We start from the raw sequence: 25522 nt of genomic DNA, 5'->3' as shown, positions 1-25522 counted from the left end.
CTCTCCCTGTGTGGGCTTAATACGGCAACAAGCTAAAATAAAATTCCAATAACGCACAAAGAACCGGTAATGAGTAAAATATATTTTTTGATATTATAGAAGTGTAAAAGAAAATATAACCACATTAAAATGCTGCAGTACTATTTCCCTACCCAAGTCATCTGAAAGCTTTTTCCCACAGTGAAACTGAAGAGCATATTTCAAAGACCCAAAGTTTAATTCTTTATGAACTTCAGTAGATATATGGCGTCAGATCAAAACTGATGAAAATCAAGCATCTCCTGAGGGCTTCCTATGTGTAAGACATAATGATAACAAGAACTAACCATTAGTGAGTGCATACTACGTCCCAGGCACTATTCTTAGTACTCTGCACGTATTATCCACTTAATCCTCAAACATATATACCTATGAGGTATGTACTCTATCCTCAGTTTTAAAGATCAGGAAAATGAAGCACAGAGAGGTTAAATAAATTGCCCAAGAGAAAACAGAAAGTGGCAGAACTGGGCTGGGACCCCAGTAGTCTGGCTTCAGAATCCAGGCTTTTGCTACACTAATAGGTACTTACAGGATCCATGGACATAAACATTATTCAATCCCTGGAAACACTGCATGGTACAGAAAAACAAGCTAGGAAGAAGAATCAGCCAAGTAGGAAGAGGGGCAGATTCATTTCAGAATACCACATTATGGGGCACTTAAGAGCACACATCTACAGCAAAATCCCTCAATTTCCTCCCTGTGGGAGCCAGCCTTCAAGCTAGCCCCACTGATCCGGGCCTTGGCCATTCTTGGCTTTGTGTAGTGCCCTACTTAGCACATTGTTTCAGGGTTGGTCTGTGTGACCAAAATGATATGGTAGAAGTGATGATACTCAGTACCCACACTAAGTCACAATAGGCATTGTGGCTTCCACTTTGCTCTCTCTTGGATCCCTCATTCTAGGGGAAGTTAACTGCTATGTCCTAAAGACACTCAAGCAGCCCTGTGGAGAGGTGTTCTCATTGAGGAACCAAGGCTTCCCGCCAACAACCAGCACTAACTCACCAGCCAGGTGAGTGAGCCACCTGGGAAGCAAATCCCCCACCCCAGGCAAGTTTCTAGATGAATACAGCCTCAGCTGACTCTTGACTGACCTCATGAAAGATCATAAGCCAAAGCCCACCAGGCTAATTTTCTCCTGATTCCTTACCCACAGAAAGTGTGTGAGATAATAAATGTTTGTAGTTTTAAATGACTAAGTTTTAGTGTAATTTATTACACAGCAATACCTAACTAATACACTCACTATTTATTTTTCCTTTTCAGTAAAAGGTGGTCCTGCAAACTATCGTAAATCCTTTCATTAGAACTAGATGGGCAGGGAATCGGGGAGGGGTGGGAAGGCTTGGGTAGCTCAGTTCGTTAAGTGGTTATGCATCTAATTCTTAAATTTGCTCAGGCCATGATCTGATGGTTTGTGAGTTTGAGCCCTGTGGCAGGCTCTGTGCTGACAGCATGGAGACTACTTGGGATTTTCTCTCTCTTTCTCAAAATAAATAAGCATTAAAAAAAAAAAAAAAAAGAACCAGCTGGGGAGAAAAAAGGAAAGGAAGGAACAAAATCTGCCAGGCCCCAAAAAAAGGACTGAAGGGAACAACACTTAGCCCTCTTCTTACTCCTTGTTTAAACTTCACACACTCTGAACATACCCCAAAAATCAAGCAGAGAAGCAGTCTCACCCCCACTCCATACCCCAGCAAGAAGGGTCAACTATACCACACATATTTTTTTGCTTTTAAACATATCCAGGGGCACCTGGGCGGTCAGTCGGTTAAGCGTCCGACTTCGGCTCGGGTCATGATCTTGCTGTTCGTGGGTTTGAGCCCCACATCAGGCTCTGTGCTGACAACTCAGAGTCTGGAGCCTTCTTCCGATTCTGTCTCTCTCTCTCTCTCTCTCTCTCTCTCTCTCTGCCCCTGCCCCACTCACGCTCTGTCTCAGTCTCTCTCAAAAATAAATAAACGTTAAAAAAATTTTTTTTTCTTTAATTTAAACATATCCAATGAAGAAAGTTACACAGGGAGTATAAACAAGGAAAGAGAAAAATGCCAGCAAATTAACTTTTCCAACAATAAAATGCACTTTTCTTTATGCCACATCCCGGTCAAAAAACTACTGAAGTCCTCCATCCTACATACGACGCAAAAAGTCTGGGCCTTGGCCTGCCCAGGGGCCTTCTAGAGTCTGGAGCCATGTTTTTTTTCTGTGCAACCTGACCTCCCATTCCTCCACTTAAAAGACTTGACACTCTTGCCAAAACAGATTGTTCACTGCTCCCTTCCCTCCGCCCCACCCCCCCACACACACTTCATTATGCCTTCTAACTCCATGACTTTGCTCATGTCTTATATCCTCTTCTGGAGGAAAAAACACCCATCCTATTTCTCTCCTTCTATTCAATTCCCGCTCATTTTTCAAAGCCCATTCAAACCGCCAAAGAAGCTTTCCCAGACACTACCACCAACAGCAATCTTCCCTCCTTGATGACCTCACTTCACTTACTGATCTTACCACCCACACTTCCCCCTACTATTTAATTTCTTAAGAATCTCCATGTTTGCCATATTTTATCTTGAGGGTAAAGACCGTGACTTACAGTTTTCTTCCATGTCCTCCATGGTAGTTGGCTGATGCACAGTAGTGGTCTGAAAAGATAACGTGTCCTCCTACTTGTTCAGGGCAAAGAAAGGTATCCTGAATTAACTTTACCTTCTGATTCAACGGAGATATAGTGTCAATGGCAGAATCAATAGGAAAAATCTGAATCCTCTGTTCTGTATAGGTGTGAAAGTTCAGTAGAGCCGTCACAAGATCTTGAACAAAAGCCAGGGCCTGCCCAGCAATGTCCCGCATCTTCAGCTTTTAAATGGAAAGTTTATAAAGTCAACTCTCCAATTACTATTCTCAAACAACTTTAGTAAGTCCCCTTTTAGAGAAAACACTTAAATTCTAGTATAATTATTCCTTAATTTAAATTTATTTGCTCCCACTTGGATTTTAATATTCCCTCCTAAGTAAATTAGAATGCCACCAGTTTTAGAAAATAGACCTCTTCCACTTAACCTAGACCATATAAGCACAAGTCCACCAACCTAGAAGAAAAGTAGGACTCACAAAATTATTGCATCCCATAATTCCATTCTAAAGTTATCAGATGAGAGAGAACAAAAATCTGTATTATTTATGAATTCAATGAACAGCAGATTATGCAATTTTTTAGAAATGTATGACAAAGTGAAGCAAAAGTTAAACACATGGTTTTTAGTGCACTAAACAGAGGCCCAAACCGATAAATTCTTGTTTCTGAAAAGTCTGACATACACATCGCTGAAAATAAAAACATCATCATTACCTGATGTCTCCTATTGTGGAGTGGAACGTTCAGAGCGTTATACTGACTATATTCTACAAAACAAAAATGGATGCATGTTAATTCATTTTACATTTACAAAGAAGCTGCATAACTGAAAAATAAATGCTCTGCAGCAGAATCAGCTTTACATAAGAATTGTAAATGATCATAGTGTAAGAGAATAATGGAGTTTATATGGAATCAGTTGTTTCTTAGATAAAGTAAAACTTTTGATCTTTTTTAAGTATGCCTAACGTGGGGTGTGAACTCATGACCCTGAGATCAAAAGACATATGCTCTATCCAGCCAAGCACCCCCAAATTTTTTTAACTGTAAGATAAACCCTGAGTTTCTGTTTCTAAGAAATATTTCCAAAACTTGAGGCCTATCAAGATTACTTAGGCCCATGATGTTCTTGCTATCTTCAGTCATGCTCCTTTCTAAAATAACCCTGCACACAGCTGCCACACCAATCATCCAAAAATATCACTGTTTTCATGACAGTACAATATTTGACAGTCTACCACGGTCTGCTACTGCTGATCCCAACAACTCAATGCTAACTTCTCTGGGTTGGTCTCCTCATCTTTCTCACAGTCGTTGTCTCTATCCCAGACTCTGTTATCAACCTGTTAGCTTCACCTGGCTTCACACTTCAATCCCCGCCTCCATCCCTATGAATCTCTACAGCCACTCAAACCCTCCCTCCTCTGCCTGGTCCTTAATCAGAAAGATCTGGTGTCCAAATCCAACTCAGAAAGTCCCTATGCCGCTTTCATCCAGTTCTCTCTTACAGCCCCATTTCCACCAAGGGCTTGGTCTCCCATCCACAACTGGACTATTTTCCTATCAGTTCTCTTGGGGGCCTTGCCTGTTTTCCCTCCCAGCCTGGCCCATCATTTCCAACACTGCTCTTGCTAACATGAAAGGAGATCAGGGTCCATGACAACCTAATTTACCAAACTTAAGGGGGCCTCAGTGATACTCTGCAATCCATGACTTCATTGCTGGGTCCCTTCCCAAGGCACCTGTTCCAAGCCTTTTCCATTTTAAGCCTCAAACACCATTCCCTGTCTCATCCTCTGCCCCACGGATGGGGTAGCCTCCCCCTACAACACCAGGAAGACCAGGGCCGAAGACCAAAGGGTTCCTATGTTCCCTACCCTCCACCTCAGAGTCCATGGCATCACATATCCTGTCCTCAGCCAACCCTCCCCCTGGGTCCCCAGCAATAGCTCCTTCTGACTCCTCACGGCCTAGTCCATCAACCACCCCCTCTCCTCCCTACTTCTTCAAAATTACCTTCAAAAAAAGCATTTGTTGCAGCTTTTTAAACTCTATCACCATAGTAACTTGTTCCCCTTTACCTCTATCATACTGAGTCCTCTGCCCTTACGCATCCCCTGCATACAACGCCTTCTCTTTTACTCCCAACCTTTTCCATCTCCTTCATTCCCCCTGCTCAAAGAACAGCATGTCTTCCTCATGTCTGCCTATTTCCTCAGCACCCATGCACCTCTAACCCTCTGCCGGCCATCAGGTATCCACCTCTATTCTGTGTAAAAACATTCTTCTCCAAGTCACCAAAGCAGCTGCCTTTACTGTCCATCACCCTCTCTGAGCTCCCTGCCTTTATTGTCCATCACCCTCTCTGAGCTCCCTGCCTTTACTGTCCATCACCCTCTCTGAGCTCCCTACCTTTACTGTCCATCACCCTCTCTGAGCTCCCTGCAGGAATGCTACAACTTAGAACTGCTGCCCAGCACCACCAGGCTGAACACTCCCTTCCCCACCTCCCATGGCACCCCATTTCCCCAGTTCGCCATCATCTCCACTCCAGCCTCTCTCCTTCCTGATCACAGCTCTTCAAGGGTACTACACGGGCCTCTCTGCACTTTATACCCCTCATTCCCAACATTCTCAAAGCCCATTCATCCCCCCAGGGTCAACTTCAGTCTCTCTCCGAGGTCTGGGCTTTTATTAGAAATGCATACACCAATAGACAGCTAGACGTACTCTGATCCGCCAGAATATTAAACAACAAAGTTAAGCTCGCCACCCCTCTCCTCCATAAACCTGCCTCTCACCTGCCTCTTTGATTTCTGTCAACAGTGCCACATCTTTCCCCCACACTGCTTCTTCACACTCCTCTGCCTGCCTGCATCTATCGCCCTGACAACTCAGGCCCCAGCCTCCATAACAGGACACCAAGACTAGCATCACGGTAGTCTTGGCCCCTTGCCCATTCCAGGGCAGTCTACACCCTTGGCAGACCAACTCTGTGAGACCACAGATCTCATCGTGACATTCAAAAGCTTAAACACCTCCACTGTCTCGTGAATTACGTCCCAACTCCTTGGGTCCAGCCCCTCTCAGCCTTTCAGAACTCACCCGTCACTGCCCCCACCTCCCAGTCACACTTAACTAATTACTGCTCATCAGACTGTGATGGCACCTTTTGTCCCACATACTACACTCCACTCAATCCCCTGGCTGGTTCTCCTGCATCTCAGCCCAAAAAAACCTACTCAGGCCCAGTTCAAAGCACACTTCCTCCAAAAGACTTCCCCAAACAACCCTCCAGCAGTAATCTGTCCTTCCTCTGAAACCCCAAGAGTCTTTTTTATACATTTCTAGACATTTCTATACATTATTCTCTCCCCTTCTGAACTACAAGTTCCTTCAGGGTACCCTGAGATTTCTTAGAGATTTTTGTATCCCTTGTGCTCCCTACCCACCTAGGCACTCAGCAAATGATCTCTAAATATTTCAGAACTCAAAGAAGTAATCCACAGTGACATGGTAAGGATCTAAAGTAGGTAGGGTGACAACTAGTATTGGAAAGGGAAAAATTTTAAAAAAGAGATCCAGAAGGAAATTATTAGAACCTGATGACAAATTGATACAAGGATTAAAGGGAAAATGAAATACCAAGATTTCAAGTCTAGGGGATCAAAGTATGCTAGCACTATTCACATTAATGTAGAAACTAGAAACAGGTGTTGTTTTCAGAGGACCTTAGGTTCTGATATAATAATGACATATGCTGATTTTAGTGTTAGATCAAACTGCTGGGGTTTTTTGGTGTCTTTTGTTTCCTCTTTTCTTAGTTCTTCCAGAAGAAAAATTTAGGGGAAGTAAAAAATTTCAATCATGTAATTGTAAGAAGGGAAATCTGTACTTAATTGAATATAGGCTTCAAAATTCCAAGCAATTAAATAAAATATATTCTTTGTTTTCAAGGTTCTGATTTAATTATCTAAATGTTACAAAATTGGTACCTATTATACATGTAAGTTGATTTTCTTTTTTTAAAAAAGTTATTTTTCTTGATATGACTATGTAAATTACCAGACCATTCTCAGGATGAAGAGGAAGCAGGACTTACTCAACTCAGCTCTGTATCACTGAGCAGGAGATACGAGGCTGAGAAGATCCATCACCCACTGCCCTTCCCCCACTCCCCCCACCATGAGCAACTTTTCTTATACAAATTTTCAGGTATTTTATGTGCAGGATGGTTTTTACCTTGGGATATGCTAAATATGTGCAATTAAAAAATGTGGATTTGAGGTTTTTCCAAGAAGGCCAACTTTGGAGTCAGTCTCCCTATGAAACATGAGGGCCAAAGCTGATCAAAAAAAACAAAAAGAAAGCAATCTTGTGTTGAGCCAATGAAGTTTTTTGCCACATAGATTAAAAATGATTTTAATTAGTTCATTACCATAGACAGGTTCAAAGTTGCACATAAAGAATAACTGTACATTAATACCTACTTGTATCATTAAAAGGTACTTTTTCACTGATGATTGATAAGGACTCCTCTAATCTACCTGACAAATCTTCATGAAGGTTCTTTAACTGTAATTGACTGAAAGAAAAAAAAAATACAAAACCACATTATTGTCAGTCAGACAGTGGATCCTCACTTCCTTGTTACCACAACAGCTGGTATCAGGCTTTCAGAGAATTGTGCCTGACACTGGGAAATGCTTGGTGGTAGACAGTTATTAAAAGATGAAGATAAGAAAAACACTAAGCCTCAATTCTGAAGCTCTTGAGACTTCTGTTGAATGACGTTGAAGACTGTCAGAATTTATCACAGTCCCAGTATCTAATACAATCTTAACAGTTTATTTCCCCAAGTGCAAAGTAATCTTAGAGCCATTTCAAAATCACAAATTTTCTCTTTATGGCACACAAATGTTTGTTCAAGTATTACAGTAAAGTTCTTTTTTAAGTATTCTATCAGATTCGTCTTCCCCTTGGGCTCAAAATCTGATAATTTCTCTGGTTTTGATTCAATTATGAGTATAGGTATACATCTAAACCATGCATATAATTCCACCAATGCAACTAAATTGAAGAAATACACGTTGACGGATTCTGTAAAAACCTAAAATATTATGTCATTCATCAAATAAATACTGGAGTATGCTTTTACCACCCATCACTTCATCAAATTTTAAGATTTAGGTATCTCCAAATTAGATCATATAACCTCTCTTTTATTCAAAATGTACCATTAAAAGGTTGGCATAGTGATAAGGAGTCAGTTTTCCTCCCTGGGGTTATCAGAAGGCTCTCTCTTCAGTGCAGTCTGAAACAGAAAGCACCCAGTCCTCAGTACAGGAGCCCCAGAACGCGATCGGCCACGGCAGCAAACATCTGCACAGGCTGAGGACTAACGCACAAGCCACTCCACCGAGAGTGCATAAGGCCCCGGAGAGAACAGAACTGAGGAGGACCCCGGAGATGGCCTATTCCCAGCTCACTTCAAATGTGAGAAAATTGAGAGAGAAGAGTTGCTAAACCAAAACTCAGGTCTTCTGATTCTTACTTCAGGGCCCCTTGGAATTCACGTTTCCACATACCATTCTTCTGTTCGAAGCCGACATTCCTTGGCCTCCTTTTCTAGAGTCTGAGATTTTACCTGAATTTTAGAAGAAAAAGAAAAGCAGATGGCTCAGGCTATAGATGAGAGCACACTTAGGGGACACTGCAGGCAAGCGCCTCCCCTTGAATGACTAACTCTGCGTTCCGTCAAGTGCACAGATTTACAAGAGTCTTGACTATCTCTTAATGTGCTCTCACCAACAGTGGGGCTTACTTCTAGTTTGGCCTTGTCATTCTGCAGTTTCTCGATCGTTTCCATGTACTTCCGCGTCAGGCCATCAACCACAGCTTGGTGCTGGGCCGCCTCCATCTCCAGGGTGGCCAGTCGACTCCTCAGCTCTGCTTCCACATGCTTGTGCTGCTCATCAGCTTCAAAAAACTGAACAGAAAAGATCATTTTTATCTTTTCACGATATCCTAATATGTACAAATGAAGAGGAAAATAACAGCAGTGACTATTCATTGAGCAATTTCCACCCGTTGCATATGCTCACTATGCAAAACCCGCACGGCATGATCTCACAAGATCCTCACAGTAGGTCAGAGGTAGTGCTGTTATCTCTCCTTTACACTTGCGGAAACCAAGACTTCAAGGGTCTACATAACTTGTCAAATGTAGAAACGAGATGTGAACACAGGAGATCCATGCCAAAGCCTATACCTCCTCCCTCTCAATCTCACGGATTTCTTTCAAACAACTTCTGGCACACAGAGAGAATTCAACTGACCAGGGTATAACTTTTCTGCTATGCTAACTTCCACAATTAAAAAATCCAAATTCAAATAGTTGCTATTCCTAAAACAGTGTTAAACTCCTTTCCTTAATAAGATCAAAAGCTCATTTTGTTAACATTCGCAAAAAGAGTGCAATATACACATATTTATTTTCCACCATTTCACTACGCTCACCATTTCACAAAAAATTCAGGAGGCACAGCTGGATATATTACAGTATGACTCTTAAAATATGCTGTATGTTGGGAGGCAAACACTGATTATTCAACATTCCATAAATATATGAGTGCCTGCCATGACAGAGAGAGACCCTGTCCTGGGGAAAGGCATAAAAAAATGACATGGTGTGTACCCTAACAGACCTTACAGACCAACAGGTGAACAGATACAAACCAACTAAATGGTAGTAACTTAAAACACAAACACTTCTTTTTGATAAGCCCTCATCTAAATGATCCATCTCATCATTTTCTAGCTAAAATGAACAGTGCTTAGTACTGTACTGTTAAGTTATAAAGTTATTCTGCTGTCCTTTAAATAAATGCGTACTTCAAAGCACACATCAGATTAAGATATGAAAGAGATTTAAGAAGCGAATGAATGACAGTGACATATATACATAACAACCACAGGAGACATTAAAATACATACACAAAACACTCTGTGCTGTCCTGCATTGGTTTTTCCACATTCCAGATCATATGAGCCATCTTTTTAATTATGTTTATTTTGAGAGAGAGAGAGAGAGAGAGAGAGAGAGAGAGAGAGAGAGACAGGGTGCGAGTAAGGGAGGGGCAGAGAGAGAGGGAGATGCAGAATCCGAGGCAGGCCCCAGGCTCCGAGCTGTCAGCGCAGAACCAGACGCGGGGCTCGAACCCACAGGCCATGAGATCATGACCTGAGCCAAAGTCAGATGCTCAACCGACTGAGCCAACCAGGCGCCCCATCATACGACCCATCTTTAAGTCATTGGAAAAACAGAAAGATTTTCTCACTTGTATATGTAACCGTTCATTCTCTTCTATCTTCTTTTGTAGATCTTCATCAAAGACGCTCTTCTGCTCTTGACTCAACTGAGAAGAAGATTCTCCACTTTTCTGATGGAAAGAATAAATTATGTCCACATAACTTTCATCCTTTAGGGAAACATCCTAAGGTACACAGATTCTCTATCACCTTAGTAGCCTGTCTCTTCTATGTGTGCACCATTCTCAAACAATCCTGCAAAAGGTATACAATCCATCACTTAACTTTTCCTATTTGACACAAGTAGGAACTGCAAATATTGAAACAAGCAGAAGAGCTTAAAAAGGAGATAAAGGGAATAAAGAACAGATAAGGTTCACTATTCTTTGCAGATCAGTCCGGGAGTGGTTCTATTGGGAGACATAGCAGGCCCAGAAAGCTAGCAATAAAAACATGCTACAAAACATCATTTCGAGTTGATCTTTTGGTTTGGGAAATGACAGTTTTAACAATTCCATGAGTCTGAGTTGTTAAACTCCTTTAAGAAATTGTAATAAATCAGCATTCACAAGGACAAATTCACACAAAATTTCACATAAATATCTGATTTTTAAAAAAATATACAACCATATAAAATAAAGCTATTATAAATAAACGGAGGGAAAAAGCTCAAAAACACCTTCCTTTCCCTTTTTAACTAATATTAACTTTTTCTACATAGAAGAATAGCACTATTTAAGAAAGCCAATAATGAACATTTGTTTTCATGGAATACAAGAGCTGAGACTATTCCAGGGATAGCCTAACAATGAAACTGTGTTCAGACATCAGTCACCACCCTTCTCTGCCTTTCTTGTGCCCTCACTCCTCACTTAAAATGAAGTTACTTACTGATCCAATGTGAGCCAATGACTGGAAAGCCCTTTGAAAATGGAGTAGCTTTATTAAAAATAAAACATTAAATATCCATTATGTTGGGACACAAGAGCTGCACAAAGCAAGACTGCCGAATGACATATTCTGGGTCACAATGCTTCCCAAGTTGGAAAGCTTTAATTAACATTAATTCAGAATTGTTACACCCAAACCTCTGAGAAAACATCCATGGGAGGGGATCTCGCCAACCTGGGGAGGCTGTTTGAACAACCAACATATGGTTGTTCCTTCCCCAAGGAATCTCCAGAGCATGCGTATTTTGACAAAATTTCCCAAGTGATTCTAATAGATACCTGCTTTCACTCTCTCTGTTCTCCATTTATTTGAAAATTACCACTCTAGAGAATTCTTTCATGTAGAGGAAATGTGTATGGAAAGGTACTAACGTATAATTCTGTTGATTGCCTATCATATGGCAAAAACAGTTCCAGCCACCTTTACAGAATCCCATTTACTACTCAACAAACCTGAGAGTATCATCCTCATTTTGCTGATAAGAAAACTGAGGTTGCAAGACTAAAATGACAGATGAAGAATTCAAGCATGGGCTTAACTCCAAAGCCTGTGCCCTTCCCTCCACACCACACTGCTTCAGAGTTGCTATGTGCCTTCTTCTTCCCTCCCATCCTTCTACTCTTACTGCCTCAAGCCATACGTTTGCCAGGTGCCACTCTACATACACACAAGACTTAAAGATTCAATCACTAGCCCCAACCCTTCAAAAAAAATGCAACTTCTTAGTCGCAGAGTGCTCCAAAGTACCAGACCACCCATCTCATGGCAATGAGGATCTTGTCTCACTATACAAACCATAATGGAAAAAGTTTACTTTTACATGGCCACACAAGAATCCTAAATTGGCCTCCTAAGAATAAATACTAAGAAATATCTGCAGCAAACTTTCAAGCATAAGGAATGAGTATTTCGACTGCTACTTTCACATGAGCTGTTACACTTTAACACAGTCTCACATTTGATTTGCCCTACCTTGAGTTAATAGCGACTTAGTGTAACTGAAAGCAGTAAATTTGACCAGTATATACATAAATATATATACAAATAGCAAATGTCTGCTTCCTTGACCCGACATCCAGCCATAATAATGGAAAATTAGGGAATGTGGAGATGAGGTGTTCTGTTAAAACCCAGATGGCCTGTAGATGTCTGTACCTCGCAGACAAGGTCTCACTAACTTGCTTGTATTTGACCTACCTTGTTTTTCTTGCCTCGGGGTTCACTTACAGCCAATTCATCTTGAAGTAGTTCTACCCTCTTGGCAAGCTGCAGATTTCGAAATGTCAAACTGTCCATTTCTTGCTGCAGTTTTCTCAATGACTGATCCTTCATTTTCAGTTGTTCCTACATCCAAGTGAAAACAGACCATTCCTTACAATTTCACCTTAAGGTTTAGAGATAATGAAATTATTTTTGTTTCACTAAAATATTAAAACCTCTTGCTGTAGGGAATTCACATTGTATGTTTATCATGCCAGTTCCATGTTTTCAGCTATTTGGCCAAACCGAGTAAATTTAAAAATAAAAATAAAAATAAAGCATATATATTGAAGTAACAGACAGTCATCAACTTAAAGTAAAATACCTACAACTGTATGTTGTTCCATAATGTTGTTGCGTATGTGTCTGGCAGTGAGGAGGCACAAAGCCTGAGGCTACAATTTTATAAACTTGAAATGTGAGAGAGAACTTCATACTCACTGATGACGCCCTTCAGTAAGAATGGGAAGCAAATTTATTTGCATTCATTTTTTCCCCCATAAATCCGCCCTGAATTTAAGTCAGCCAAAATGAAGTCTTTCCAAGACACTGTGATTTCTCAGGTCAAAAATCAGTATTATCCTAACATGAGAATATTTTTAGATGCCGTTTGCCCTACATCAATTACTTTAAAGTTTTAAGTGAAAATAGAAACAAAATCTATATTTTAAACAACATATATTTCGCTGCCCATTCTGAACTGTTTATACTATAATGGGGTAAGAAAATGGAAAGCTAGGGAAATACTTAGCTTCACTCTATTTTTAAAAAAAATATTATTCTCAGTAACTTTACTTATGACATTCTGACAACTTTGTGTTCACTGGTTATCGAACACAGATGACCAAATACTACTGCATATTTCAAGATGTGTAGGTTTATTACTTTCACTGAAAAACCACTGCAATGCTAAGATGAGGTCAAGCTCAATGATAAACTAATATAAGTATACTGCAACAGAAACCTAGAAACCAAAGTCTGGTATCTGCAACCTACTGACATTATTTGCATGTTGAGAGCAGCCAGAGCGATAGAATAATGTTTCCATTAAGTAGAGAAACAATTTTTCTTTTCTATTGATTGTTAGTAAGCCCTTAATTATTTTTTTAGGTAAACTATGCTCCACGTGGGGCTCAAACTCATGACCCTATGATCACGATATGGAACTCCTGACTGTATGTATGCTCTACTAACTGATCCAGCCAAGCGCCCCTTACTCAGTAAGCCCTTAATTTTTGCTTGCAGTTTAATGGTAAACATAGACCTGCCCATATCCAAATTATCATATATTTCAAATTAAAGAAATCCAAATCAAGGAATGCTGACAGTATCTAACAACTCACTGAAGAGGCAAACCCAATATTATCAAAAGCCTGCTGTAACAGAAGACATCCTAATATTCCCATTGAGCAAACAAGCAAATTGCCATTCTTACTATAACTATAATGACCACTATAATGAATAGTAAAACAGTTATTTCTTTACATCCTTACAATTAATCACCTCTGACTAATGCTTCAACTCCATTAACCAATCATCAATTTCAAAAGACAGCTATTTCAACCTCTCTGTACACCCTAGTTTCTGCAATGGGAGATGATGATAATGTTATCTGCCTTCACAGAGTTGTGTGAAGACTAACTGACAGAGCAGATGTAATGTGCTTGGCACGATGCCTGTTACACAGTGAAGAGTTCAATAGTCACCATCACCAATGTCGCCACCACTGCCACCATCGTAGAGTTAACCAAACAACCAGCAACGGGATGCGGTCATATGCCAGAGTGGGCTACTAAGACACTCCAGGAAATATCTTCCCCAGTTTTAAACATCATTAAGAGAGAGGCAGCCTGGGTGGCTCAGTCATTTAAGTGTCTTACTTCAGCTCAGGTCATGATCTCATGGTTCATGAGTCTGAGCCCCACATCAGGCTTCTTACTGATGGGCACACCCTGCTTGGAATTCTCTCTCCTTCTCCCTCTCTCGATCAAAATAAATTTAAAAACCTAAAATAAATAAATAAATAAATAAATAAACAAATACCTTTAAGAGAGGTAATGACCACTTCTTCAATGATTTAGGCAAAATAATAACTTGACTAACAAATCCTAACTATAAAGCTAATGCTTACTAATCTTGGCTTGGGCGCAGACAGCTTCGGAAGTATGGGTACGGTGTTCTGAGCTGCCTCAGCGCCAAGTCTGTGCAACAGCACCTGAGGACGGGGCACTCTCAAGGCAGAATTCTCTAGGGTAGGGTCCACCACTATAAGTAAAAGTACATATTTCTGGGTTACCCACGTGGAACCACCCAGGATAGGTCACTGGTTGGAAGCTACTCCAGGAAGAAATAAGAGTAAAGGGAATCCTAATCCCTTTTGTCTAAAAATCAGGCAAGGGAAAGAGTGAAGAATAACATAGACAGTATATTTAACTGAAACAGGCCATGAAGAAATCTATATTCTAGAATTAATTTATCAATTAAAAATATCACTAATCAGGGGCCCCGGGGTGGCTCAATTGGTTGAGCATCCAACTTTGGCTCAGGTCATGATCCTGCGGTTCAAGCCCATATCGGGCTCTGTGATGACAGCTCAGAGCCTGGAGCCTGCTTCAGATTCTGTGTCTCCCTCTCTCTCTGCCCCTCCCCTGCTCGCACTCTGTCTCCCTATCTCTCTCAAAAATAAACATTAAAAAATTAAAAAATATATATCACTAAGCAATATTTATGACATGCCTACTAGAATGAGGCAGAAACAAATTCCTTCATCTCCTATTATATTTCTCCCCTCAGTGAACAAAGATGCTGATGATAAAATGTATCACTCAGAGTAACCTGATTTACAGAGGTTATTACTATGAAATACCTCAACCCAAAAGCAAGATCAATGGACTAAATGGTTCACACTTTCAAATCCATTTATTAGGGGACAACCATCTGCTGAATGCTGGGCATATAAATGTGAATAGGACACAGACCCCCTCAGAGTGCTATCTAGTGATGAAGACATATAAGAAGGCCCATTAATTCAGATAAATTTAGCTAAAGAGAGGCCATGAGGTATAAGGGAAAGCACGAGATAAAGTCAAATGATACTTTTGTATACTTTTCAGCAAGGAAATCAAAGTGCATCACGTTCATTACCTAAGCAAGTAGGAAAGTTAAATACAAAAAACTATATTACCTTCTCCTATCCCTAGTGAATCAGTGTCATTGTTGAGACCTTACCAGAAAACCAGCTGAATTCCTTGCATTGAGTATCGCCCAACAATGACTTACCCTCACAGTACAAATATGAAACAGGTTTCTTACCTTTAAAGCAGCAGAATTCGCTTGTTCATCCACAACACCTTTTTTCAGGACCTGATTCTGAGCCCGAAGCTGAAAACAGAGGAAGCAATAATTAATTTTTAATATAAAGCAATAGCAAGGAAATCATTTACCCTTACTTCACAGGATCATTACACTGAGTAACTATCTTCCCACATATATATGAAAATAGAAATATTTGCCCGGAAGAGGATAGTAGATATCATCATTCTGTCATTTCCTCAGATAAGGCACAGAGGCTGAGCTGCCCAATGATGTAATACTAATCAGTGGCAAAATCGAGACTAAAATCCAGTTCTCTTGACTTCCACCCAGTACATGGTTCTTTCTATAAAACCAAGTCACTTCTTTAAAAAAAAAAAAAACAAAAACCAAACACAATAAACTAAGTACTAATACAATAAACTAATATTAAAACTAATAGAAAGTAATACAATAAATAACAAGGTACTGTGTATGCCATTTTCCTTGAACCTCTGGCACACATTCATTTGTAAAATACATACATTCGGACTACTTATAAAACCCTACAGAAAATCAAAGTGTAGGGCATTAAACATGCCCAGCAGGATACTGTGCCTGATATTAGTCATGCAAATATCATCACCCACAATAGCCTCGGGAATGGTACACTTGCAATAAGGCATCAGCTAAGGTAGTATATGAAAGCAACTAAGAAGCAGACTCAATCCAGAAGTCAGTAATAGCAGCTAACATCTGAAAGCTCATTATATACCAGGCGCTGTCCTAAATGCTTTACATGTATCACTTCATTAATCCTTACAACCCTATGAAGTAGGTACTATAATTATGCCCATTTTACAGATGAGCAAACTGAAGTACAGAGAAGTTAAGTAGCAATGCTGAGATTCAGACCCCAGCAGTTTTTACTCCAGAATCATAATGCCATTAGACAATATTGGTTACCATTTTCTAAAGCTACATATAAATGAGAAAAGAAGTAGGCAGGAGAAGTTGGGGGAGTCTCTGAAGAGGTAGGACTTGGGCTTTATTTTTTTAATTGAAGTATAACTGTTTTATTTTTTTTTAATTTTTTTAATGTTTGTTTATTTTTGAGAGAGAGAGAGACAGAGTGCAAGCAGGGGAGGGGCAGACAGAGAGGGAGACACAGAATCTGAGGCAGGCTCCAGGCTCTGAGCTGTAAGCACAACTCAATGTGGAGCTTGAACGCACAGATCATGAGATCATAACCTGAGCTGAAGTCAGGCACTTAACCGACTGAGCCACCTGGGTGCCCCCAACTGTATTTTAAATAAAGCAAACCAATCAAGAATTATGCAGCTAAATGAATTTTCCTTATGTATACCTCTATATAACCACCACTTACAGGGTTTTAAAAGACTAAATCTCCTTCTATAGTAAACAGAAAGTTCTCAGCAAGGATAATGCTGAGCATGTAGGTATATACACAAGTCCAATGTAGCCAAAGCAAAAGGTTTACAGACTAATAATCTAACGGTGCAGTAGGGAGACAATGGAAGACTTTCTCTGAGAAAAAGAACGCATGGGATGATTTTATCTGTGCGCTTAAAAAAAAAATCTACTACCTCTACATAACTCAGATCTGTCTCCTGAGAACAGAAATGACCCTCCTCTGTGCCAAAAAACAAACAAACAAAGAAAAATAGGAATATCTGAATACTAAATCTTAAGCTGAGTATGTGAAACTCATTAGAAAATTTAGCTAAGAATTCAAGAAGAAAAGCAGGAATACTACAGGATATTCAACAGCTTGAGCAAAATGCAGATTTAAAAAAATAAGCTTTTCTATTTTTAGAAAGTTAAAGATACAGTTCACTACCACAACAGAAAGAAGACCCAAATCTTGCTCTGCCAATCAGTAGACAATACAAACTTGAAAAATTCACTTAACCGTTCTGAATCTCAGTTAAATGGTCTATAACATGGGTGAATACAGCTACCCTATCTTCTTTCTTCTGACGTTGTTGTGAGAACCAGAAAAAGAAACTTACATGAAAACACTTTCTAAATCTTAAAAGTCCCCACGAATGGAAACAGAACTTTTTTTTTTTAATGTTTACTTATTTTTGAGAGACAGAGTGCAAGCAGGGCAGGAGCAGAGAGAGAGGGAGATGCAGAATCTGAAGCAGGCTCCAGGCTCTGAGTTGTCAGCACAGAGCCCGACATGGGGCTCGAACCCACGAACCATGAGATCACAACCTGAGCCAAAGTCAGATATTTAACTGACAGAGCCACCCAAGAGACCCAAAACAGAACTCTTATTACTAGAATGAATCAGAAGGATAACAGATAACATTTATGAAAGCTTGCCTGGTATAAGGCATTGTGCTAAATGATATGGTGGAAAGAAGTGGTCTGCAAAGAGCTTACAACTTAAAAGGCACAATGAAAGATAACTAGCAGGACTTACTAGAACTTCACTTCCCTACAAGAAGGATTGGCAAACTAAGGCCTGTGGGCCATACTGGCCTGCTACCTAATTTAAAGTTTTACTGGAACAGAAACACAATCATTTGTGTATTGTCTATGGGTTACTTTTGAGCTACAATGACAGGGACGAGTAGTTGCAACAGAAAATGTATGGCCCTAGGCCTTATATAGTTACCATTAGTCTCTGTACAGAAAAAGTTGGGGCATCCCTGCTCTAGAAGTTCAGAAAAAAGAGGTATGACTTTAATATTGACTTCCATCATGTAGTATTTTCCTTGTGCAACAGTATCAACACACTCTTGAATATGTGCTAGGTAACAGAATTCAATAATAAATACTCTCAAACCCACACAGCCAAAAGATGGCAATGACATCTCTTATTAAACTGCTCAGTTTTAATTTTACTTTTTAAAGTAGTAAATTTTACATTTACTAATTTATGTTTAACTTCTGTACTCATCTCCCAATTGTCACCAAACTATCATTCATGGTAGACTAGAGCATACTTCCCTGTATTTCCTGCCTACAATGAAAGATCAATACCATGGATAGAGGAGGCAATCCATCAATTTTTAGTTAATTAATCAAATTAAATACTGTATACAAAAGGTGTTTGAATGTAATACATTATACATCTATAAAGCTGTCATTATTTTAACAGTACCTCTCTGGCAATTCTCCAAATGACTTGAACCCTCAAAAGCCCTGAGCCTAACTCCCTAAACACCACTATGCAGACTACTCTATGTAACTCTGGTTCTGGAACAGCCCAGCTTCAGTCAGGCTTATCACAAAGCTATTTCGAGAGAGAGAGAGACAGAGAGAGAGAGAGAGAGAGAGAGAGAGAGAGAGAAAGTGGTAGTAAGTCAACTATGATCTCTCTCCTGCCACTTTGACAATCTGGGATAGGATACCTGGCCCAAGGTTAGGGGTTTACTATGTCCAAGAACAAACTGTTGCAAGAGTTTGTGGGGAAAGAGAGATGAATCACACATACACATTTTCTCATCTAATCCTCAACAATCTCCTGTGTTAGAATCACTTAATTATTTCATACCAGGAACATTTTGACATTTTACATGTTTTACAACCCTATAAAACAAACTAATAAACATATAGCTTTCCTTCATTACAAAGTAATGTTGCAACATACAACCCTAAGCCCATCCCTACGCCTCACCAAAACCTGGATTCAAAACTTCAAAACACTGAAGTCACCTGCAGACCCCAGCTTCAGAATCTTTGGTCTGGATGATCCCTAAAATTCCTTCCAGTCCCAACATTTTAAGTATTCCAAAGTGCTGGCAATCTCACTTGGTCTACCTACTTACTTGTTCTTCCCCCTTGGAAGGGGATAAAATACCTGTAGGCTATACAATACCAGGTAGTGGTGGCTGGAGTTGTCACTGAGGCAGGAAAGAAACCTTCTTCTCTCAGACTTGCCCTCAAATGGAACCCGTCTGCTCCTGCTCCTATGCAAGGAAACTCATTAGAACAAATCCCACCCCTAAATCCTGTGATCTAGCTGACTCACCAGTGACGAGAAAAGTAAATCAGTTGGACTAAAGAGGAAGAGTAAGACACCCCTGGCTTTTCTAAGGCCTTACTATTCAAAATGTGGTCTGCAGACAGTTACAATAGCATCACTTGGGAGCAGATTCTTAGGCCCCGCCCCAGACCTACTGAACCAGAATCTGAAGTTCAACAAGGTCTTCAGGTGAGTCAGAGACATTCTGTGTTTGTGATGTACTCATCTAGGGGTTAAACTAGCACTTTCTCACAGGGTGGCCAAGAGCCACATGTGCCTAATTGAATTTAAATAAAATCTAACAGGGGCACCTCAGTGGCTTAGCTGGTTAAGCATCCAACTCTTGAATTCAGCTTAGGTCACGATCCCAGGGTCTCAGGATTGAGTATCACGTTGGGCTCTGCACTGAGTGTGGAGTCTGCTTATGATTCTCTTACAGGGCACCTGGGTGGCTCAGGTATCCAACTCTTAATATTAGCTCAGGTCTCACGATGGTTTGTGAGATCAAGCTCCACGTCAGGCTCTGAGCTGACAGCACAGAGCCTGCTTGGGATTCTACCTCTCTCCTTCAAAATAAATATTTAAAAAAGTAATAATAAATAAATAAAACCTAACATTCTGTTCCTTAGTTGTACTAGCCACATTGAAAATACTTAATAGCCCCATATGGCTAGCAGTTACCCTACTGGACAGCATAAATACAGAACATTTCATTCTTATAGAAAGTTCCATTAGATAGCACTGAACAATGCTATTTTCCAGTCAAACTTCACTAGTGAACCCTACACATGAGGGCAAAAAACAAAAACAAAAAAATAAAACTGATACTAGATTTTAATCCAAGATACTAGATTTTAATCCAGCTCCTGAGTTGATTTCCCTTACAGCAAGGGGCAATTAATCAGGTTCCACCAAGCTCCAACCAAACATGCCAAATCAAAACTGACCCTTCACCAATATGAATAGCTCTTTCCTAAGAGTGTAAATCTAAAAAGCTCCCAAAGGCAATCTCTTTCATAACTAAAAGTAGCACCAACTGCAAAGTAAACTGTTAAGAGAAATCATGGATGTCTGACTTTCCCAATGGTTTTTACTGCCTCAAAAAGAGCTTCAAAAAGATTAACTGAGGAAGAGCTAATACTGATACCATTCCTTGAGCAATGGTTCTCAAACTTTGGTGTGCATCAACATCATTGCACAGGTTTTTACACACAGATTGCTGGGTTTAACCACCAGTTTTAGATTCAGTAAGTCCCAGGTGGACCTGAGAATTTATAATTCTAACTCATTCCCAGACGCTGATGATGCTGGGGCCACACTCTGAAAGACACTGACCCAGAGTGAAACATACATTGAGAAAACAGAACTTGAAACATGCTTATACACATAACATGATGCCAGGCAGGGATACAGGAGCTCCTACAAAGAAAGCAGGCTGAAACCAACAGAGCCAGGACTCAGTGCTCTAAGCCTCTCTTCTCTATGAGGTATACCTGAGCATCAGAAGCAGACCAGGCCAGGGCACCTGGGTGGCTCACTCAGTTAATTGTCCAACTCCTGATTTTAGCTCAGGTCATGATCTCACAGCTCATGAGTTCAAGTCTCGAGTTGGGCTCTGCACTGACAGTGTAGAGCCTGCTTGGGATTCTCTCTCTCCCATGCTCTCTCTCTGCCCATCCCCTGCTTACACTCTAAATCTCTCTCTCAAAATAAATAAACAAACATTAAAAAAAAGAAGAAGAAGAATGGGGCACCTGGGTGACTCAGTCAGTTAAGCATCCGACTTCAGCTCAGGTCATGATCTCATGATTCGTGAGTTTGAGCCCCACATAGGGCTCTGTGTTGACGGTTCGGAGCCTGGAGCCTGCTTCAGATTCTGTGTCTCCCTGTCTCTCTGCCCCTCCCCTGCTAGCACTCTGTCTCTCTCTCAAAAATAAATAATAAAACATTAAAAAAAAAAAAAAAAAAGCAGCAGCAGACCAAGCTGTGGAAGAGACACCATGTAAGAAATGATCTTTGATTCTTAATCTACAATGTAGTAACTGAGGCCTTGATTAGCTTTCCCTCACATCTTAAAGAAGTAGCTTGTATCTCTTACCAATTAACTCCATAAACCTCTAAAATTCAGTTACCTACACCTTTTCCCTCCCCTGAACTTTATTAAACCTGAAATTTCAAAAGCCTCCAATGACCTCCTAATTGCCCAAACTACTAGGGTCTTAATCTCTACATTCACTGCCCTTTCCATTAACACTCAATATTTTAGCAATCAGCCTCAGAAATTCTCATCTGCTTTGGCCTCCCATGGTCCATCTTTTATCTAACTAAACTTTCAGTTTCCTTAATGGGAGCTCCTCAGACCATTTTTTTCCTTCTTGGGAGGGAAAAATATATGATCACAGTTCCCAGAAAGAAATGGGCCCCCTCCTGGAAAACAGGCTGAGATCTGCATTAAATCAAAACAAAGAGATTCTGCAAATGTCCTTGGTTTAGGGATCATGCTTGTTGCTCTCTTGCTTTGTAGCCTCCTTCTACTGTTTATGAGGAAATGTTTTGTCTTCGTATCCTAAATAAGGAAAAAGACATAACTGGATTTCAACATTAGCCCACAATGTCTGCACCAGAGAAGGTAATAAAAGGCAGAAAGCCCCTTCCACAGGCTCAGAGCTGAAGGTGGCATAGATTTTACCTAGGAATTGCTTGGCACTAGAATTGACAGAGAATAAAAACACATGCAATCTTTTGACCAACCTCTGTTCTCTTACGTTCTGAAATTTCCATCACATTGCAATTAAAAAGATGAAAAATGGTCTAGCCTAGTTGGGGAGATAAATAACCTCAAGTCTGGCAGACCTCCTTAGAGTCTCCTTAGCATCCCCTCCTTCTTTCACATGCTTCCCACCCATGTTCCCCAAAGAGTCTACCTAAAGTGTTCCACCCTGATTAACTCTTGCAGTTCAACTACTGTCTTCATAGGAACTATTCCAGAAGCTCTGGCCATTGTCCTGACTTTTAACCAGTCCATCTCCACTAGAAATTTTCAGCAGTTACTCCAACAACACCTCAAGCTCCTATGTGAACAAGAGAACTTTAATGTGCCTGCCGACCTTAAAATTCTATAATTGCATCTAACCTTTAATACACCCCTTTACTCCAAACTGCCTCAACTTCCTGCCAGTGGCATCTGTCAGTAGCAGTCATATCCCCTCACCTCAGACCAGCAGGGTCAACTCTCAGTCTCCCCTCACTCACCACATCCCACAGAATCAATGAGACACCACGATGAGTGCCTCCTACACTCTACATTCTTCATAAATTTAGTGCTATGTACCAACAAAGCAGTAAAAAAAGGTAAGTGAAAAGGTACTTTAATCATAATTCCTAAATCTAGGTCCTCCTCTCCACCTCAACAGTCACTAATTTGATTCAAGCCTGTATTACACTCCTCAAAACTATTCCAACAGCCTACAGTCTGGTCTTCTTTTCACCAATCTTTCCCTTTCAATTCATCCTCCACATAGTTACCAGTTCCCCTCCTAAAAGTAACACCATTACCCTGATTAAAAACCTTTGACATTACTCAAAAGATAAAGTTCAAACATATTTAACATCCACAACCCTTTATGATCAGGTCCAAATTAACTCTCCAACTATATTTCACCAATCTTGCCATGTATCTTAATGTGCTTTCGTGTCTGCAAACATAGCCCTTTCCCTTTGCCTGGGATGCTACCAACCCTCCCTCTTCCCTACTTCCCAGTTAACTTCTTCAACCCTTACCCTCCATCTCTTCTGTGCTCCCACTGAACCAACACTTGTCATACTGTATCATAAGGATGTACAATGTTTGAACATCCTATTAAAGGGTGCTCCTTAAACTGGAACTCTGCCTCACTCAACAGACCATGGCGGGCCGTTCACAGAAAGCACATAATAAATGTCTGTTAAATGAAAGAGCATCTATATCCAAACAAATAAAATCTTCCAAGTTCGTAATACTTTGGGGAGGCTATGTAATTATTTCGGCAATGCAGTCACTGCTTAAGACATTTTTAGAACTCTCTTTGGCCATCTGGAATTGTCTTCTGAGATTGTTTACTCCCTGGAGAAGAAAACCAGTCCCTTTACTTTATATTCATAAAACATTTTCACCCACAAATAGTAGAGCCAAGTTTGAGTACCCTTCTTCACCGACCTTCTTCATCATATGGATGTTTCAAACAACTTCTGACCCTTTCAAACAAGAAAATATTCCCTCAAAGGTTGAAAACTTGCCATCACTGACATTGTGCTACAGGCTCTTAAGACCAATTCAAATGGAAATGCAACAAGTTTTGCCCGAGGTAGCATCAATGAATAAGTATCTTATCTCAAAAGACTCCCATTTGATGGTGAAAAGAGGTAAGTGTGTATGTTTAGGCACAGCTTTTATTTTTCAAACAATATTTCCTTTCACCTTGCTGAGGATTTGTTAAATGAAATCCTAAGGAAATAATGCATCCGTTTCTCCAAATTGTAAACAGGGGGCTAAGTCTTCCCATTGCCCCCATGATAAAAGGTCACAGAAAACTAAGCTTAATGAATGCTAAATCAATTTCTGAAGATGTGAGATTCTTTTATAACTTCATTAGAATATTCTTAGGGCAGCAACACCTTAGAAGCAGCACCACCCTTTTCCAAGGAAAGGGTTCCATCATTTAAAGACGGGTGCCATAAATACGACAAAGGGGCAGGTCCCTAGTTTGCTTAATTCAGCATGTATTGAGCACCCGGGTGCTCTGCCCCACTCCAGGTGACCGAGGGAAAAGAAAGAAAAAAGGACACAGCCCTAGCACTCAAGCTTTCAAAATCATCTCCAGACAACATCTTGCCAATGCACTGAATACATTCGTAACCACCCATCCCCAGTGAGACAGTTTACACGAATGGCTCTTTTCACCCTCCCGAATTGAGTGGGGACACATAAATCTCTTTTATCTTCATCTCATCTCTGTGAGAAGGAAGAAAGCTTGATCTTTCCCATCACTGGGCTGGGAAGATTGAGGAAGCAGCAGTGGAGGGGTTGGTCCTTACCCTTCCCTTCCCCTCCCGACTAGCACCAAAGGCAGAAGCCAGGAAGCTGACACCCCAGTCCCAAGCCCGCTAGTTTGGTGAGAAGCAAGAATCAAACTCCTGCTCCTTCCCGCAGAAACGCACACGGACCGAGACGCGGCCCGGCCCCATCTCCTGGGAGCTGCAGGTGGAGGCATGGTAATGGTGGACAGAGAAGCCAGAGGAGAGGAGGGGCAAGCGAGCGTGTCCCCTTCGCCGTTCCCCTCCGTCCCGACGAGTAGCTGCCAAGGCAACCCGAGGCCGCAGGGCCGGGGACCCCCTACTCCCCGCCCACGATGGATACCTTCGAGTACTCCTGAGCCAGCTTCTGGTACTTCCCCTGCAACTCTGCGGAGGCCATGGCCTCCCCCGCCCCGTCCGGGCCTGGCTGCCCAGGCCGCTCAGCCCCGCCCCCCGCCCCCAACCCAGACACGCTCCCCAGTTGGGCTCCGCCAGCGCCTGCCCGTTCGGCCACCGCCGCCGCGCCTCCTCCTCCACTTCCGGGTTCGCCGGGTGGGAGGAAGGCGGATGGGGACCAGGGGCGGGGCGACTACTGGGGGCGGGGCAGCGTCTGGGCGTCCCCGCCCCACCCTCCAGCGCCTGAGCACGTGCGTGCGCAGGCTCGCTGGCGCGCCAGGGCTCTGCCTCTAGGACCAGGGGGCGCCATCTTGTCGCATGGCCCAAGATGGCGGCCTAGAATGGAGAAGGAAAGAATCAAAAAAGGAAGAGAATGACGGGAGCCCACAGAATGGGCGGGGGACTGAGGAGAGAGGCGGTGGTTGCCAAGAGCAAAGGACCGGAAGAAGAAACATTCTAAGTGCATCAAGAATTCTGGCGGATCTTCTCTCCCCCCCCCCCCACCCCTGCTGGTTCTCATGGCAACCGTGTGGCGTTTGATGGTTATAGCTTTCAGAACGTACTTGGAGAGAAAGACA

General features: G+C 41.3%; 1 protein-coding gene and 1 long non-coding RNA gene across 7 annotated transcripts in view; one reads left to right on the top strand and one right to left on the bottom strand.

Moving 5' to 3' along the window:
• Positions 1-24956, bottom strand: part of PPP1R21 (protein phosphatase 1 regulatory subunit 21) — a 66828-nt gene extending 41872 nt beyond the window's left edge. For all 6 annotated transcript variants that reach the window (XR_006215708.1, XR_006215709.1, XR_006215710.1 and 3 more), the window contains exons 1-9: positions 24892-24956; positions 15518-15586; positions 12143-12289; positions 10024-10125; positions 8508-8672; positions 8272-8330; positions 7174-7268; positions 3398-3450; positions 2755-2904 (exon numbers count right to left, since the gene is read on the bottom strand). Coding sequence is in view for 2 of the 6 variants with exons in the window: in XM_042981344.1 (XP_042837278.1) it covers positions 2755-2904; positions 3398-3450; positions 7174-7268; positions 8272-8330; positions 8508-8672; positions 10024-10125; positions 12143-12289; positions 15518-15586; positions 24892-24948 (897 nt within the window). In the remaining 4 variants the exon portion in view is untranslated. The remainder of the gene's footprint in view (positions 1-2754; positions 2905-3397; positions 3451-7173; positions 7269-8271; positions 8331-8507; positions 8673-10023; positions 10126-12142; positions 12290-15517; positions 15587-24891) is intronic.
• LOC122237312 lies at positions 971-14083 on the top strand. Its single transcript, XR_006215712.1, has 3 exons — positions 971-1057; positions 10066-10184; positions 13316-14083. It is a non-coding gene; the product is annotated as an uncharacterized LOC122237312 (long non-coding RNA).
• Positions 24957-25522: the final 566 nt, after the last annotated feature.

The sequence above is a fragment of the Panthera tigris genome, chromosome A3 (genome assembly GCF_018350195.1).
Source record: "Panthera tigris isolate Pti1 chromosome A3, P.tigris_Pti1_mat1.1, whole genome shotgun sequence".
NCBI lineage: Eukaryota > Metazoa > Chordata > Mammalia > Carnivora > Felidae > Panthera > Panthera tigris.
The sequence above is the reverse complement of the archived record's forward strand: the minus strand, read 5'-3'. Positions and strand labels throughout refer to the sequence as shown.